This window comes from Scyliorhinus canicula, chromosome 12 (genome assembly GCF_902713615.1).
Source record: "Scyliorhinus canicula chromosome 12, sScyCan1.1, whole genome shotgun sequence".
NCBI classification, from domain to species: domain Eukaryota; kingdom Metazoa; phylum Chordata; class Chondrichthyes; order Carcharhiniformes; family Scyliorhinidae; genus Scyliorhinus; species Scyliorhinus canicula.
This window is the reverse complement of record NC_052157.1, coordinates 59,076,371-59,095,372: the sequence shown is the minus strand read 5'-3', so window position 1 is coordinate 59,095,372 and position 19,002 is coordinate 59,076,371. Positions and strand designations below refer to the sequence as shown.

General features: G+C 52.9%; 1 protein-coding gene across 1 annotated transcript in view; it reads right to left on the bottom strand.

Moving 5' to 3' along the window:
• The window catches only part of LOC119974261 (sialic acid-binding Ig-like lectin 14), a 119,588-nt gene that overhangs the window by 41,281 nt on the left and 59,305 nt on the right, over positions 1 to 19,002 (bottom strand). The window contains 4 exon segments of the mRNA XM_038813031.1: positions 1,918 to 2,199; positions 5,283 to 5,434; positions 5,436 to 5,565; positions 18,536 to 18,544. Of these exon segments, the coding sequence (XP_038668959.1) occupies positions 1,918 to 2,199; positions 5,283 to 5,434; positions 5,436 to 5,565; positions 18,536 to 18,544 (573 nt within the window).

Genomic DNA, 19,002 nt, shown 5'->3' with positions numbered 1-19,002 from the left:
TCTGTGCAAACTAAAGATTGTCTCCTGATCAATTGGTGATTTCAAAGTGCTGACTTCTCTCAGTAGTGAATTTAAACCTGATCTCTGTGTTAAAAAGGATCTTTTGTCTTACGGATGTCAATACGGAAAGATTAAGGTTTACTTATAGAATGTTGTATCTGTGAAACGAGCGGCGTTGATAGTTGTTAAGATGTTTACTGTGGGTTTATAAAGTGTTAACTGGTTTCATAAATAATCATTGTTTTAATTTAAAAGTACTGTCGAGTTCTGTTGCATCACACCTACAGAGTGGGCCCGTTGCTCCCCATATCCACAATCTATTAAAGTTGTGGGTCAGTTGAACTCCATGATACACTTTGGGGTTCTCTAAACCCTGGCCATAGCAATATAACTATACATCACTATAACAAAGTAGTTCTAACTTCTCTCACTCTAGTTATTCTATGTCTTGCTTGTTCACTGTTCTGATATCTTCTTGTCATCTGACTTAGAAAAGGCGGGAACTCCGCTCTTATAGTATCTGACTGTGAGCCATCTAGTGTTGAAATGACTGGACTACATTTACATTGATCAAGTATTGATATCTGAATATCACTGCAAGTACCAGCCCCAAAGGGCTCTGCAGATGAAACAGGCAGCAAACAGGTCCCCTCTCCCTCCATCTGCTGCAGGCTGTGGAAATGCAGGCAGGCAGTGTATAAATACAGGCCCAGACTGGAGTTCTATCCAAGCCAGGCCAACCCTTCACCTGTGGAGATGTCTTTCCTTCTCTTACAGCTCCCTGTAACATCCACTCAGCTTCAGATAAAACAGGCAGCAGCAGATCTCTCCTCTCGTCTGTTTGCCAAGCTGCATGGAACAGCAGCTTGCAAAGTTCAAAAAACACAGTTTAGGAGCTCACAGAGAGTATGAGCTCCCCCAATTAGGAGGGCGATAAATCATTAGCAGTTTCACCTGCATAAATAGAGCTGGCCAGTACGGTACTAGCTAGAGGAGTGAAGCAGTGATGAAGTACTACTGCTGCTGTATATGTATATAATTGTAAATAAAGTAATTTTCTTTTGACGACAAACTCAAGCTGGATTCTTTGTGGCCCTCACAAAACCTTGTTAGCCATTGTTGAGCCACGTTCCCCAACTTACTCTTGCACCAGACAGTGATGTACAATTGTTGAAGTTCATCCATGTGTTCTTTAAATGTCTGCCAGTGCCTATCCACATCAACCCCTTAAGCATCCTTTGTACGCTTATCCTAGTCAATGCCGTCTCTTACCATCAGTTAACTTTCTTTACATTCCGGACCCTAGTCTCAAACCTAACTGTGTCACTCTCGATCTTAATGTAGAATTCAATCATACTATGGTCACTCTTCCCGAAAGAATCTCACACCACAATTTTGCTAATTACGGTAATCCTCTCTCACTGCACAAACCCAGTCTTGGATGGCCTGTTCTCTCGCTGGTTCCTCAACATATGTTCGTATCACAGAATCTAACCTTCACCTCTTGACATTCACAGCATTATCACCTCTTGATCCCTCAACATCAAGATCCTGGGAGTTACCATTGACCAGAAATTAAACTGGATCAGCCTCATAAATACTGTTTCTACAAGTAATTCACCTCCTGAATCCCCAAAACCTGACCACGGTTTACAATGCTCAAATCAGGAATGTGCTGGATGCTCTCCACTTGACTGGATGAGTGCAACCCCAACAACACGCATGAAAATCAACACCATTCAGGGTAAAGCAGCACTATATATCCATCTGCACAACAAAGACAGCATTGGGTAGAAAGATGGCTCACCACCCCCTTCTGAACTGCAATTGGAATTCAGCAATCAATTCAGATCTTGCCAACAATGTCACATTGCATGAACTAATAAAAACAGGATGTTGGAGTCTGTGTACACTCACGTTCCACAATGATGGTTATGGACCCCTCCACTGCTCCGTGTTTATTCTCTGCCACACACTCATAGTCTCCAGTGTTCCCGGATGCAACGCGAGGAACCACCAACCACAGCTCATTGTTGGAACTTGTTCTGTTCATTGTGACATTAAGATGTCTCCACATCAGGTTAGAAGCTGGGAAGCTCTCGACAGAGCAGATCATCACTGGAGAGTTCCCCTCAGTTATACTGATCGATGAAGCGTTAATCAGATCAAGATAAGTAATTGAGATATTCCATGGTGCATCTAAACACAAAGATTCGTTAACTTACATCAACTGTTGAGCACTTTCAGAGACCCAGAATGCAAAAACCGTGATATCAATGTGAATTAATTCACCACAAAGCACACAATCAAAACAGACACTTTAGTTCAGTACTGAGGGAGTGCTGCACTGTCAGAGGGTCAGTACTGAGGGAGTGCTACACTGTCAGAGGGTCAGTACTGAGGGAGTGCTGCACTGTCAGAGGGTCAGTACTGAGGGAGTGCTACATTGTCAGAGGGTCAGTACTGAGGGAGTGCTGCACTGTCAGAGAGTCAGTATTGAGGGAGTGCTGCACTGTCAGAGTCAGGACTGAAGGAATGCTGCACTGTCCCAGGGTGAGCACTGAAGGAGTGCTGCACTGTCAGAGGGTCAGTCTTAAGGGAGTGCTGCAGTGTCAGACGATCAGTCCTGAGGGAGTGCTGCAAAGTACCAGGGTGAGCATTGAGGGAGCGCTGCACTGTTCCAGGGTGAGCACTGAGGGAGCGCTGCACTACCAGAGGGTCAGTTTTGATGGAGTGCTGCACTGACAGAGGGTCAGTATTGAGGGAGTGCTGCACTGACAGAGGGTCAGTACTGAGGGAGTGCTGCACTGACAGAGGGTCAGTACTGAGGGAGTGCCGCACTGCCAGAGGATCAGTCCTGAAGGAGTGCTGCACTGTCCCAGAGTGAGCACCGAGGGAGTGCTGCACTGCCAGAGGTCAGTCCTGAGGGAGTGCTGCATTGCTAGAGGATCAGTCCTGAAGGGGTGCTGCACTGTCCCAGGGTGAGCACTGAGGGAGTGCTGCACTGCCAGAGAGTCACTCCTGAGGGAGTGCTGCACTGCCAGAGAGTCACTCCTGAGGGAGTGCTGCACTGTCAGAGGTCAGTACTGAGGGAGCACTGCACTGTCAGAGGGTCAGTACTGAGGGAGCTCTGCACTGTCAGAGGGTCAGCACTGAGAGAGTGCTGCACTGTCTGAGGGTCAGCACTGAGAGAGTGCTGCACTGTCAGAGAAGTCAGTCCTGAGGGACTGCTGCACTGTTAAATGTTGAGCACTGAGGGAGCTCAAGACTGACCCTTTGACAGTGCAGTGCTCCCTCAGTGCTCACCCTGGAAGTGCAGCACTCCTTCAGCACTGATCCTCTGTGAAGCGAGTGTGTGTGAATACAGTGAATGTTTTAAAGAATCCTGGTTTGCAAGACAGCTAATTTTTGTGAGACAGAGGTGCAATTAAAGCATGGTAAAAGTTTGAGCTCATGGATTTTGGTTAGATGACGTGGGTTCCATGTGGAGCAGTTAATTTGAGATATTGTGTTCAGTTTCATGAGATGATGTAATTAATGGGAGGAGGCAGGGGTTGAAGCAATCGGCTGTTCAGACTGAGTTTTAGTTTGTGGCTGGTAGGGAAGCTGAGAAGTTTCTAAAGAAATAGAGCCAGAGATTCGGTATTGTACTGATAGGGTTCAGGTTTATATTTTCAAACAGTCTCAGAAGATAGTGATACAGCAAGTATTTCAGAGGGTTAACTGTACTTAAAAGTGGATTGAGATCGGAGATGGTTTGTTGTTTGATTAAACATAGCATTGAGGGCTGATGTGTCACTGTGTTGATAATCTATTTTCTGGTGCGATGTTGAAGATTTTTAAATACTGTGTTAGTAATGAAGTTTATTTTAATATTCCATATCCTTATTTTGTGTGAAATCATTCCCGGAGCAGGGGTCAGTACTGAGGGAATGCAGCACTGTCAGAGTCAGAACTGAGGGAATGCTGCACTGTCAGAGGGTCAATACTGAGAGAGCGCAGCACTGTCAGAGGGTCAGCACTGAGGGAGCACTGCACTGTCAGAGGGTCAGTACTGAGGGAGTGCTGCACTGTCAGAGGGTCAGTACTGAGTGAGTGCTGCACTGTCAGAGGGTCAGTACTGAGGGAGCACTGCACTGTCAGAGGTCAGTACTGACGGAGTACTGCCCTGTCAGAGGGTCAGTACGGGAGTGCTGCACTGTCAGAGGATCAGTACTGAGGAGTGATGGACTGTCAGAGGATCAGTACTGGGAAGTGATGGACTGTCAGAGGATCAGTACTGAGGAAGTGCTGCACTACTGGAGGGTCAATACTGAAGGAAATCTGCATCAGAAGAAGGGCAGAACCGATGACGAGCGTGATTCTCCGCTCCCCAAGCCGGGTGGGAGAATCGTGAGAGGGCCCCCCGACAAATTTCACGCCCCCCCTGGCGCCCCCGACGATTCTCCCCACCACCCCCTCCACCCCGCTCAGAAGAATCGCCGCTCGCCCCTTTTTCACGGCGACTGGCGATTCTCCGACCCGGATGGGCCGAGCGGCCTGCCGTTCGTGGCCGTTTCACGACGGCGGCAAACACACCTGGTCGCTGCTGTCATGAAATGGGAGTGAGAAGCCCGTTTGGGGCTTGTAGGTGGCCTAGCAAGGAAAGAGCACCACGACTGTGCTCAGGAGGGGACAGGCCCGCGATCGGTGCCCATCGATCGTCGGGCCGGTGTCCAAATCGGACACACTATTTCCCCTCCACCGCCCCGCAAGATCAGCCGCCACGTCTTGCGAGGCAGCTGAGGGGAAGGACTGCCACCGCGCATGCGCGGGTTCATGCCGTCAGTGTCATGACGCCAGCCGCGCATGCGCGGGTTGGAGCCGGCCAACCTGCGCATGTGCGGCTGATGTCATTAGGCGCGCCGGCCATGTCATTCTTGGCGCGACGCCCCCACGGCCGAGAGTTACGGAGCGCCGCTACCTAGCCCCGCCGGGACGGGAGAATAGGGGGCGAGGAGCAGCCTCTGAGGCCGTCGTGAAACTCGGCCGAGTTCACCACGGCCCTCCCGATTTTTCCCGGAGCGGGGAATTCCACCCGACATGTTCAGAGTTGATTTTAAACCAAATCCCTCTCTTGGGTTATTGATCCCAGGATATTAATCAATAGAGAGTTTTCTCTGGCCAATTGATATTGGTAAACAACAGATGATCTGGTTCTCACACACTGCTGTTTGTGGGATCTCACTGAGCATTAGCTGGATTGTTACAGTGACTATAGAATGAAGTATGTCCGTACTCACATTGCACAGTTAGTCTGAGGGTCCGCTCCGATGAAACAGATTGATATCTCAGTTTACAGGTGAGATTTTGTCCGTGGTGTCTGAGTGATGGGATCAGGGTCAGAACAGAAGTATAGGTCAGAGTGACATCATGCTGAGTTACTGTTTGAGACTGATCCAGGTACGTCAGTGGGAGTGTCCCAGGTTAAGGCAGGTGCTGTTCCGTTGCACGTTGTGTTGAAGGTGCAGCTTATGTCCACACGCTTTCCTGCAATAATTTCAGCCGGGAATATCCTGGGTTTACCTGAGAAATGTAATGCACATAGAGAATGGATCCTCTTAAATCAAAATAATGTGAAGCATCAGTTCAAATAGAAATCACAGTTCCACAAGAGAAAGCCCTTTTACAAGGATGATTAGTAGTTATAAAAATGGATTTTAAATCAGTCTCTATGTCAGTGCTGGCCTGAGACGTTTCATAGTCAAGTTGTTACTTTATCTGAAGTGAAGGTCTCTAAATGCAGAGATTTTTCAGTAGTTGCGAAGGTTCCTCGAGTTGATCTGCCCAGAGGTGGTTTTCATAGGTAGCCTTGAAGGTGCAACAGGATAGAGAGGAAGAGAGACAGGCTTCCCTGTAAAGATATTGTGGGTCTTTACTTCACTGAATAACCTGGCTGAAGTGGTCGATGGTATTCCCAGTCAGATCATAGAACATAGAACAGTACAGCACAGAACAGGCCCTTCGGCCCTCGATGTTGTGCCGAGCAATGATCACCCTACTCAAACCCACGTATCCACCCTATTACCGTAACCCAACAACCCCCCCCCTTAACCTTACTTTTTTAGGACACTACGGGCAATTTAGCATGGCCAATCCAACCCACACATCTTTGGACTGTGGGAGGAAACCGGAGCACCCGGAGGAAACCCACGCACACACGGGGAGGACGTGCAGACTCCGCACAGACAGTGACCCAGCCGGGAACCGAACCTGGGACCCTGGAGCTGTGAAGCATTTATGCTAACCACCATGCTACCGTGCTGCCCCCAAACTCTTCCTCTTCCTACTTTTTCTCTCTGATAGTGATATACCTTTACACCTTCAATTCACCGAGAGGCAGAGAGAGCGAGTGAACATTAGGCTTTATTAATCGTGAACTTGCCCAGCCAGAGTTGGTTGTACAGATGAGTGCCACCCACAGGTGGCTGGTCTATCTATGGCCCCGGTGAGGGTGGAGCCAGAGGCGGTGCCCACAGGGGTAACAGTACCGTACCTCGAACCAGCTCGTATCACCACTTCCAGGTCATAGGTTACACCATCCTGCATTAGGTGAATACAATGGTTACAGTATCATGCATTAGGTGAATACAATCACCACATTCACCCCCTGTTAAAAAAATCAAGTCCAGGGGGGTAACATGGCGTCATTACATATTCAGTCTATCTGGAGGCCGAGCTGGAGGCCGAATCGTTCTCTTCGACCTCCTCAGCTCTGCCGGTGCGGTTGTTGCAGGTGGTGACTCCAGGGGCGTTGTGTCTGGAGCTTGAGCCTCGGTCCGGCGTGTCGGAGACGGTTGGGGTGTGGGAGTAGGCAGGGGGGTGATGGGTGGCGGCAGTGTCGGCGCGGGACAGTACAGTAGACCGAGGGGAGCGTATGGGGCGCTGGGGGTGGCGGCGGGCAGCGGGGCGTGTTGGTAGGGGAACCAGCGGGGACCAGTTCTCGTAGGGAGACCGTATCTTGCCGTCCCGTCCTGGTGCGCAATGTAGGCGTACTGGGGTGGGCGTACAACAGTTGGACCCTCTCGACCAGGGGGTCGGTGTTATGGCTCCACATGTGCCTCTGGAGAAGGACAGGTCCCGGAGTTGTCAGCCAAGATGGAAGCGAGACCCCGGAGATGGACTTCCTGGGGAAGATAAACAAACGATCGTGAGGGATCTTGGTTGCGGCTGTGCAGAGAAGCGATCTAATGGAGTGGAGGGCGTCGGGGAGGACCTCCTGCCAGCGGGATTGGGAGACTTCTGGGTCTGAGAGCCAGAAGAACGGCCTTCCATACCGTTGCATTCTCCCTCTCCACCTGCCCGTTTCCCTGCAGGTTATAGCTCGTAGTCCTGCTCAAGGCGATGCCATTTCTGAACAGGTACTGATGTAGCTCATCGCTCATGAACGATGTGCCCCGGTTGCTGTGGACGTAGGCAGGGAAACCAAACAGTGTGAAGATGCTGTGCAGTGCCTTTATTACAGTGGCCGAGGTCATGTCGGGGCAGGGGACAGCGAAGGGGAAACGGGAGTACTCATCGATGATGGTGAGAAAGTATACATTACTGTTGGTGAGGGGAGGAGCCCTTTGAAGTCAATGCTTAGGCGCTCAAAGGGCTGGGAGGCCTTTACCAGTTGGGCCTTGTCTGGCCGGTAGAAGTGCGGTTTGCACTCCACACAGACTTGGCAGTCCCTGGTCATGGCCTTGACCTCCTCGGTGGAGTAGGGCAGGTTGCGGGCCTTAATAAAGTGGGTAAGCCGGGTGATCTCCGGGTGACAGAGGTCATCGTGGATAACCCGAAGTCGGTCATCTTGCGTGCTGGCGCATGTGACGCGGGACAGGGCATCTGGGGGCTCGTTGAGCTTCCGAGGACGATACCTGATATCGTAATTGTAGGTGGAGAGTTTGATCCTCCACCTCAGGATTTTGTCATTTTTTATTTTGCCCTGTTGTGCGTTGTTAAACATGAAGGCGACCAACCACTGGTCAGTGACGAGGGTGAACCTCCTACCGGCTAGGTAGTGCCTCCAGTGTCGCACGGCTTCCACTATGGCTTGTTCTTCCTTCTCGATCGAGGAGTGTTGGATTTCGGAAGCGTGGAGGGTCCTAGAGAAGAATGCTACTGGCCTGCCTGCCTGGTTGAGGGTGGCGGCCAGGGCGCGTCTGACGTATCGCTCTCTACCTGAAAGGGGATGGACTCATCCACCGCATGTATCGCGGCCTTGGTGATGTCGGCCTTGATGCGGCTGAAGGCCGAGCGGGCCTCATCCGTCAGGGGAAATCTGGTGGTTTGAATAAGTGGGCAGGCTTTGTCCGCATAGTTGGGGATCCGCTGGGCGTAGTATGAGAACAGCCCCAGGCATCGTTTTAGGGCCTTGAGGCTGTGGGGAGTTCTGTGAGGGGGCGCATATGGTTGGAGTCAGGCCCAAGGACTCCATTCTCCACGACATAGCCGAGGATGGCCCGTCGGGTAGTACGGAAGACACACTTTTCTTTGTTGTATGTGAGATTGAGGGATTGGGCGGCCTGGAGGAACCTCTGAAGGTTGGCGTCGTGGTCCTGCTGATCATGGCCGCAGATGGTCACATTGTCCAAGTACGGGTATGTAGCCTGCAAACCGTACTGGTCCACCATTCGATCCATCGTTCTCTGAAAGACCGAGACCCTGTTGGTGACGCCGAAAGGGACCCTGAGGAAGTGGAAGAGTCGGCCGGCTGCTTCACAGGCAGTGTAGTGGCGTTCTTCCGGGCGGATCGGGAGCTGGTGGTAGGCCGACTTCAGATCGACCATTGAGAACACACGGTACTGCGCGATCTGGTTGACCATCTCCGCTTTGCGGGGGAGGGGGTACGCATCAAATTGTGTGAACCGGGTAATTGTCTGGCTGTAGTCCACAACCATCCGGTTATTTTCCCTGGTCCGGACGACCACCACTTGCGCTCTCCAGGGGCTGTTGCTGGCCTCAATGATCCCTTCACTCAACAGTCGCTGCACCTCCGACTTGATAAACGCCATGTCTAGCGAGCTGTACCGCCTTCTCCTGGTGGCGATGGGCTTACAGTCAGGAGTGAGGTTCGCAAAGAGTGAAGGGGGGGGACCTTGAGGGTCGCAAGGCTGCATACCATGAGTGGGGGAAAGGGTCCGCCGAATTGTAGGGTCAGGCTTCGGTGATTACACTGAAAATCCAATCTGAGCAGTAGGAGGGCGCAGAGGTAGGGGAGGACGTAGAGCTTAAAACGAGCGTACTCTGAGCCCTGCATCGCGAGATTGGCAACACAGTACCCCCGGATCTGAACCGAATGGGAACCGGAGGCAAGGGAGATTGTTTGGGAGGCGGGGTAGGTGTGGAGGGAGCAGCGCCTTACCTTGTCGGGTGGACAAAGGTCTCCGTGCTCCCGGAGTTGAAAAGACAGGGGGTCTTGTGCCCGGACGACCATCATGGAGCTCTTCAGCTGTTTCGGCTGCAACTGGTCGAGGGTCACTGCACCCAGCTGTGGGTAGCCTGCGTGGTCGGTGGAGTCACAAGATGGTGGCCCCCATGAGTCGCACGTGTCGGGTTGGGTCGAAGATGGCGATCAAGATGACCGCTCCCATCGGTCGCACGTGTTGGTCGGTGCCAGAGCCGGCGGCCAAGATGGCGGCCCCCACGAGTCGCACGTGTCGGTTGGTGTTGGGGCCGGTGGCCACGATTCGCACAATGCCGATGACACATCTGGAGGGGGCGTTCCGGGCAGGCACTCAGCCACATTGTGGGGTCTGCGGGGCTGAGTGTCCATGGGTCGGGCCTGGTGTGTTTTCGATTTCGGGCCTTAGGTCGGGCCAGACATACTCTAGCGTAGTGCTCCTTTCCCCCCCCCCACAGTCGCTGCACGTCGCTGTGCGGGCTGGGCAACGCTGCCGGGGGTGTTGGCCCTGGCCGCAGAAGTAGCATTGCGGTTCCCCAGGCTGGGCTGGCAGACGCATGATATAATCGGGTCCGACGGGGGCCGCGACGATTGTGTCCACGAGGGGTTTGCCGGGCCCGCGGGGAACGCGAGGTTCTGGTAGGCCACCTCTAGCGAGGTAGCTCGCTTTACCGTGTCCCGCAGGTCGGAGGTCCCGTTTTCCAGAAGGCGCTGCGGACCCCCGCCACGTAGGTTTCCTGGATCTGTGAGTTCATATGTTCCTCCGCCGTCACATCTCGATAGCTGCAGTCCCTTGCGAGTAGTGTCAGGGTTTCCAGATACTCATCCAGCGATTCTCCGGCGCGTTGACGGTGAGTCGTGAGGAGGTGTCTGGTGAACACTTTGTTTACGGGCTTCACGAAGTGTGCCTTGAGGGTTGCGACCGCCGCCTCGTACGTGGCCGCTTTCTCAATCATTACTGAGATTCGATGACTCACCCGAGCGTGGAGGAGTCGCAGCTTGAGGGTCTCCGTGGGAGGCTTTGTGGAGGGGTCGAGGTAGGGCTCGATGCAAATGATGTACCATCAATTGGACGCGAGGCACGATGAAGGTCCAAACTTAGGCTTTAATCAGCTAGTTGTTAGCCCGGTGGTTCGACTACAGAAAGGCCGACCGCCGGAACTCTGGGAACTTATAGCCCGCCTCGGTGGCGGGGTCTACTTGCCTCTCGACCAATTGGTGAGCAGTCACATGACTAGTCCCAGCCAATCAGACGAGAGGCACATGACCAGCAGAGCCAATGGGAAACCAATGCTCTGCACCAATGGCAGTGCTTCCATTCATACCACCACATTCACCCCTTGTGGAGAAAGAAGGCGGGGGGGGGTGTTGTAAGGGGAAGAGAGAGAGGGGGGGGGCGAGGAACGGGTGGTATGAGTACAGACAGCGAGAAGAGGGGGGCGTGCCCACTGGCTCGTGGCAAATGAACAAAACTAAATACCGTAGCATGCAAAAAAAAATTACAATAGAGTCCAATAAAGTCCCATGGTTGCATCAGATGGACATGATCCTGTCGGGTGCCCGTGGTTGTTATGGTGGACCGTCGCAGTGGAGGCCGGTGACGTCGGGGGCCGATGGGGCCGTCCTTGTCTCCGGGAGCTCGGTCGTAGATGTGTCTCCGTACCCCGGACCCGGGGGTGGAGACGCTGTAATCGGGAAGAGGGGGGTCTGTGCGCTGGGTCGTGGAGGCGCAGGGGGGCGTTGAGGGGGAATTGGGGGTGGGGGGAGGTGTTGATGTAGTTGGGGGGAAGGCCGCACGCCGGCGGGTGCCAGGTCCCGAAGCGAGACCGTATCCGGCCGACCGTCGGGATACCCAGTAACGCATACTGCGGGTTGGCGTGGAGTAACTGCACTCGCTCAACCAACGGGTCGGACTTGTGCACCCGCACATTCATCCGGAGCAAGATGGGCCCGGGGGTGGCCAGCCAGGTCGGGAGAGGGGATCCGGAGGACGACTTCCTAGGGGAAACAAGGTGTTTGATTAGTGGTAGTACAGAGGAGAGACCGGATTGAATGGAGGGCGTCGGGGATGACCTCTTGCCAACGGGGAATAGGGAGATCTCTGGACCTTAGGGCCAGCAGAATGGTCTTCAAGATGGTGCCATTCTCCCGCTCGACCTGACCGGTACCCCGGGGGTTATAACTGTCGTCCTGCTAGAGGCTATGCCCCTGCTGAGCAGGAAATTGATGCAGTTCGTCACTCATAAAGGAGGAACTCGTGTCGCTGTGGTGGATGTACGTGGGGTAACCGAACAGGGAGAAGATGGATAGGAGGGCCTTTATTACGGTTGTTGTGGTCATGTCGGGACAGGGGATGGCGAAAGGGAAGCGGGAGTACTCATCAATAACACTCAAGAAATATGTGTTGCGGTTGTTGGAGGGAAGGGGACCCTTGAAGTCTATACTGTGATGTTCGAAGGGCGGGACGCCTTGATCAGATGCGCTCGTTCGGGGCGGTAGAAGTGCGGTTTGCACTCGGCGCAGACATGGCAGTCCCTGGTGACGGTCCTGACTTCTTCAACGGAGTAGGGCAGTTGCGGTCTTAATAAAGTGGTAAAAACGGGTGACCCCTGGATGGCAGAGGTCCGTGTGGAGGGTGCAGAGGTGGTCAATCTGTGCGCTGGCGCAGGTACCGCAGGATAGGGCATCGGGAGGCTCGTTGAGCTTCCCAGGACGATACAAGATATTGTGGTTGTACGTGGACAACTCGATCCGCCACCGCAAGATCTTGTCGTTCTTGATCTTGCCCCTCTGTGCATTATCGAACATGAAAGCCACTGACCGTTGGTCTGTGAGGAGGGTAAACCTCCTGCCGGCCAGATAGTGCCTCCAATGTCGCACCGCTTCGACTATGGCCTGTGCTTCCTTTTCCACCGAGGAGTGGCGGATTTCGGAAGCGTGGAGGGTACGGGAGAAGAAGGCCACGGGTCTGCCCGCTGGTTCAGGGTGACCGCCAGGGCTACATCGGGACGCGTCGCTCTCGGACTTGGAATGGAAGGGACTCGTCGATAGCATGCATCGTGGCCTTTGCGATATCCGCTTTGATGCGGCTAAAGGCCTGGCGGGCATCCATCGACAGGGGAAAGGAGGTGGACTGGATGAGGGGGCGGGCTTTGTCAGCGTAGTTGGGGACCCACTGGGCATAATAGGAGAAGAAGCCCAGGCAGCGTTTGAGGGATTTGAGGGAGTGGGGGAGGGGGAGCTCCATCAGGGGCCGCATGCATTCGGGGTCGGGGCCTATCACTCCGTTACGCACTACGTAGCCGAGGATGGCTAGGCGGTCGGTGCTAAACACGCACTTATCCTTATTGTAGGTTAAATTAAGGAGTTTCGAGGTTTGGAGGAATTTTTGAAGGTTGATGTCATGGTCCTACTGGTCGTGGCCGCAGATGGTGACGTTATCGAGATACGGGAAGGTAGCCCGTAAACCGTGCTTGTTGACCATTCGGTCCATCTCCCGTTGGAAGACCGAGACCCCATTTGTGACACCGAATGGAACCCTGAGGAAGTGGTAGAGGCGCCGATCTGCCTCAAACGCGGTGTACTTGCGGTCACTCGCGCGGATGGGGAGCTGGTGGTAGGCGGACTTAAGGTCCACCGTGGAGAAGACTTTGTACTTCGTGATCCTGTTAACCAGGTTGAAATACAGGGGAGAGGATACGCGTCCAGCTGCGTAAACCTGTTGATGGTCTGACTGTAATCAATGACCATCCGGTTTTTCTCCCCAGTCTGAACTACCAGCACTTGGGCTCGCCAGGGACTGTTGCTGGCCTCGATGACTCCTTCCTTAATGTGCCTCTGGACCTCGGACCAGATGAAGGTCCGGTCCTGGGCACTGTATCGTCTGCTCCTAGTGGCGACAGGTTTACAATCTGGGGCGAGATTAGCAAACAAGGAAGGGGGGGTCCACCTTTGAGGGACGCGAGGCTGCAGACAGTAAGGGGGGGAATAGGGCCGCCGAATTGGAAGTAAAGCTCTGCAGGTTGCACTGGAAATCCAGGCCCAATAGTGCCGGAGCGCATAGACGGGGGAGAATGAGGAGTTTGTAGTTTTTAAAAACCCTCCTCTGGACGTGAGGTCCGCTATGCAGCACCCGGTGATCTGGACGGAGTGCGTACCCGAGGCCAAATCAATCTTATGCTTGACTGGGTGGATGGGGAGCGCGCAGGCGTCTTAACCGTGTCGGGTGGACAAAACTTCCGTGCTCCCGGAGTCCAGTAGGCATTTCGTCTCACGCCCGTTGAGCTGGATCGACTGTGAGGGAAGCAAGTCGTGGCGAGAGTTCAGATCCTCCTCGGTGGCAGAGTAATCGCTGCAGGGCCTTCCGTGTTGGCCCAAGGTGGCGGTGCCCAGGGCCCGCACGTGGAATCGGGTCCCCAAGATGGTGGTGCCCAGGACACGCACGTGGGGCCGGAGCCCCCAAGATGGCAAGCGCCTAGGACCCGCACGTGGCGTCCGTGACCCAAGATGGCGCCGGCCCGTGGGAACCTCGTGGCAGCTGGGGGCAGTGTCAGCGGCATCTGCGGGCCGGTCAGGGCAGCCGGAAGCGGGGGTAGGGAGGACCGTGGGCCTGTTGCGGGGGCCGGGAGGCGGGCTGGAGAGGTTGGTGCGCGGCGCTAGGCCCTGGGAGGGCCCGGGGAGGGCAATCCGCGGTCGCTGCGCGGAACAGCAGCGACCGACTTGTTCTGGCAAACCACAGCGCAGTGGCCCTTCTTCCCGCAGCTCTTACACAGAGCGGAGTGGGCCGGGCAGCGGAGAGGCCACAGAAATAGCAGCGGGGCCCCGTTAGCTTGTCGGAGCGTCCCACAGCGCAGGCCTGGGGGGGGGGGGAAGGTCGGGGTCAGCGGAGGACGGAGGTGTCGCGTGCCATGAAGTCCAAGGGGTTGGCGCTCAGCTGTATGCGCGGGCGTTCAGGTCGGCGACCTCCAGGGTGGTTGCGAGGGTCCGTGCCTCTGCTAGGCTGAGGGCGTTCTTCTCCAGCAATCATTGGTGGATAGAGGAGGATTGCATGCCGGCAATGTAAGCGTCTCTAATTAAAAGTTCCATGTGCTCTGTCGCAGAAACTTGGGGACAGGCGCACATTCTCCCTAGAGCTGAGAGGGCCTGGTAAAACTCGTCGAGTGACTCAGCAGGGAACTATTGTCTAGTAGTCAGAAGATGCCGTGCATATACTTCGTTGACCGGCCGGAGAAAGTGTCCTCTCAGGATGCCCATGGCCGCGTCATAATCATTTTCGTCCTCAATCATTGAGTATACCGCTGTGCCCACGCACGAGTGGAGGATGTGGAGTTTCTGCTCCTTGGTGGGCTTGCTGGCTGCAGTTGTCAGGTAACTGTTGAAACACGCCTGCCAATGTTTAAAGATTGCAGGCGCATTTGAAGCATGCGGGCTGATGCGGAGGCAGTCAGGCTTGATGCGTAGCTTCATTTCAAATTCTAGCTGATTAAATTGATGTACCATCAATTGGACGCGAGGCACGATGAAGGTCCAACCTTAGACTTTAATCAGCTAGTTGTTAGCCCGGTGGTCGACTACAGAGAAAGGCCGACCACCGGGAACTCTGGGTACTTATACCCCGCCTCGGTGGCGGGGTCTACTTGCCTCTCGACCAATTGGTGAGCAGCCACATGACTAGTCCCAGCCAATCAGACGAGAGGCACATGACCAGCCAGAGCAATTGGGAAACTAATGCTCTGCACCAATGGCAGTGCTCCCATTCATACCACCACAGCTTCGGACGGGCGGGCGTCGAGTTCGAGCCTGTCTGGCTTTAGAGCGGCTTCCATGGTGTTGTCTATGATTAATAAATTGATATACCTTCAATTCACCGAGAAGCAGAGAGAGCAAGTGAACATTTGGCTTTATTAATCGTGAACTTGCCTAGCCATGTCGGCTGTACAGATGAGTGCCACCCACAGGTCTATATATGGCCCCGGCGAGGGCGGAGCCAGAGGCGGAGCCCACTGGGGTTACAGTACAGTACTTGGAAGCAGCTCGCATCACCACTTGCAGGTTATAGGTTACAGTATCATGCATTAGGTGAATACATTCACCACAGATAGATTTCTGACTGTCTCTGAAGATGTCTCTGAAAAACCGTTTGCATTTTCTCCAATAGCTTGTCTCAGTGAGCCAAGATGGCTGCTGTATTATGCGACCTTATGTCAGTGTCCCTTCACAGTTCCAAATAAGGGATTATGATCATTTAATTAACAATCTGATGTCGTCTTTCAACTGTGTTTTTTCAGGTGACCTCAGCTTTCAGATGTGAAATGGCAGATTTCCGCTTTAACATTGAAGGTGTCAATGAAGTTTCATGTACGGCCGGAAGCCACAGTGAGACAACATCAGAAAATATCTTTGTCTTCTTGAGAGATGATGGTTTCACCCACAAAATGGTCTGGTAGTTCTAAGTAGCCACCTTCAGTTCCAGCTTTATTTATTATAAAATATTGTCTTTAATAATGTCTTCAAAGATTAATTGCACACTCACAACAGTCACTAATAAATCCAATGGAGTATTCAGAAGAAACCAGAGAGTGGGGAGAATGTGGGACTCGCTCCCACAGGGAGTGGGGAGAATGTGGGACTCGCTCCCACAGGGAGTGGGGAGAATGTGGGACTCGCTCCCACAGAAAGTGGGGAGAACATGGATTCGCTCCCACAGGGAGTGGGGAGAATGTGGAACTCGCTCCCACAGGGAGTTGTGAGAATATGGGCCTCACATCTACAGGGAGTGGGGACAATGTGGGACTCGCTCCCACAGGGATTGGGGTGAATTAGGGACTCTCACAGGAAGTGGTTGAGGTGAATCATGTTGATGTATTTAAGGAAGAAGGTGGATAAACACATGAGAGAGAGAGGAATAGAAGGATATGGTGATGTGGGGAGATGAAGAGGGGAGTGGGAGAAGGCTTGTGTGGAGCAGAACACTGGCACAGAGCTGATGGGTCGAATGGCCTAGGTCTGTGCTGTAGATTACACGTGATTGGAAATATCTAAGTCACTGAGTACGAGCATATATTTTGCTATTTTCACACTTGGTGGAACATCTGTCATTGAGCTTCATATGCATTCATCAGAGTCCCTGGATTGACAATAATGGGGTGAAGAAGCAATTTACACTTTGGACAGGATTGTCTATCACTTCCACAAAAACCACTTCCAAACTTAAAATCAACCCTGTCCACCGCAGGACAGAAACTATTCAAACCGATTCCTGAACCAACACCAACAATAGATGATATGGGATCTTTCTGTGCATGAATAGCTGATGTGTCTCCAAAAGGTATGACACACCTAAGTATTTAATTGTCTGTGAATCTATTTGGGACATCCAGAGGTGGTGAAAGGCACTATAGAAATGTGAGTCTTTATTTTGTCGACATGCAAGACTTTTAAACAGAATTAGAGAGATCGATGGATGTGGATAATCTGATAACAGTGATGAACACAGTCAATACATTTAATCAATGATTTTTTAAAAAATTTTAAAATATTTTTATTCTCCTCCTTTTTCACATTTTCTCCCAAATTTACACCCACCAACAATAAACAATAATCAGCAACAAATATGTCAATTCCCATAACAATAACAACGATCCCATCCTCCCACCAAACCCCAAACATTAACCCGCATGTTTACATAAACAAATGACAAAAAGGAATCGGGGATTACCCATAGTCACCCTTAATACACACAGCCCCCCCTCCCCCACAACCCTCCCACCCATCCCCCCCAACTAATGTTCGATGTTATCCAGTTCTTGAAAGTGCATAATGAATAATGCCCATGAATTGTAGAACCACTCCGTCCTTCCCCTAAGTTCAAACTTAACCTTCTCAAGAGTCAAGTATTCCAACAGGTCCCGCCCGCCACGCCAGGGCACAGGGTGGAGAGGCTGCTCTCCATCCCAACAGGATCCGCCTCCGGGTGATCAAAGAGGCGAAGGCTACGATATCTGCCTCCGCCCCCGTTTCCAACCCTGGCTGGTCCGACACCCCGGATATGGCCTCCCGGGGGCCCGGGTTCAGTTTCACGTGCACCACCTTGGAAATTACCCTAAAAACCTCCTTCAAGTAATCCTCTAGCTTTGGACAGGACCAAAACATATGAACCCCCCCCCCCCCCCCCCCCCCGGCAACGTTCACACACATCTTCTACTCCTTCAAAGAATCGGCTCATCCTTGCCCTCGAGAGGTGTGCTCTGTATACCACCTTCAGCTTTATCAGCCCCAACCTCACACATGAGGTGGAGATATTTACTCTCCGGAAACACCTCACACCAGAACGCCTCCTCTATAACTTCTCCCAACTCGTCCTCCCACTTTGCTTTGATCCCTTCCAGTGGTGCCTTATCCTCTTCCAAAGTAGCTCCGTACACCGCTGACACTACCCCTTCTCCAGTCCCCCTGTCGTCAGCACCTCCTCCAGCAATGTGGAGGCCGGTTCCTCTGGGAAGCTCTGTATCTCCTTTCTGGCAAAATCTCAAACCTGCATGCATTGAAACATTTCTCCCTGCTCCAGCCGATACTTCGCTTCCAGCTCCTTCAATCCTGTAAACCGACCCCCAAGAAACAAATCTTTAAGCGTCCTAATCCCCTTCTCTTCCCATTTCTGAAAATTTCCATCCCACCTCCCTGGCTCAAATCTGTGGTTCTCCCGAATTGGCATTTTCCTTGATCCTGCCCCCAACCCGAAGTGTTGGCGAAACTGCCTCCAAATTCTCAATGAAACTATTATTAGCGCACGCCCTGAGTATTTCCCCGGAGCTATCAGGAGCGGGGCTGTTGCTAGTACTTTCAGTCCCGACCCCCTGCACAAACTCTCCTCCATTCTGACCCACTGGGAATCAACCCCTCTGACCGAGCTCCGCACCTTCTCCACGTTCGCCGCCCAGTAGTAGTACATCAGGTTCGGAAGACCCAAACCCCCTGCCTGCCTTCCCCTCCGTAGCAACACCTTTCTCACTCTGGCCACCTTCCCTCCCCATATGAATGAGGTAATCCTTCCCTCAATCCCACTTCGCCAGGTCAGCTTTCACTCTCCCCAACAAACTAGTGATGTTGTACTTGTGAAGCCTCCCCCACTCCCGGGCAACCTGCACCCCCAGATACCTAAATGGAGTCACTGCCCTACGGAATGGCAGACCCCCCACCCCTGCCCCCACCCCCGGCTGAGACACCACAAAATACTCACTCTTGTCTAGGTTCAGCTTGTACCCTGAGAAAGTCCCAAATACTCCCAGTAGCTCCAATATTCCCCCTATTGACACACTTGGATCCGACACGTATAACAGCAAGTCGCCGGTATAAAAGGACACCCTATGCTCTATCACCCCCGCACTATTCCTTTCTATGCTCCCGAACTTCTTAATGCGATGGCCAATGTCTCAATCGCAAGTGCAAACAGCAGGGGGGACTTAGTACATCCCTGCCTCGTCCCATGGTGGAGAGAAAAGTATCTCAAGCTGATGTTGTTTGTGTGGACACTCGCCCTCGGCTCCTTATATAGTAGCTTTACCTAGTTCACAAATCTT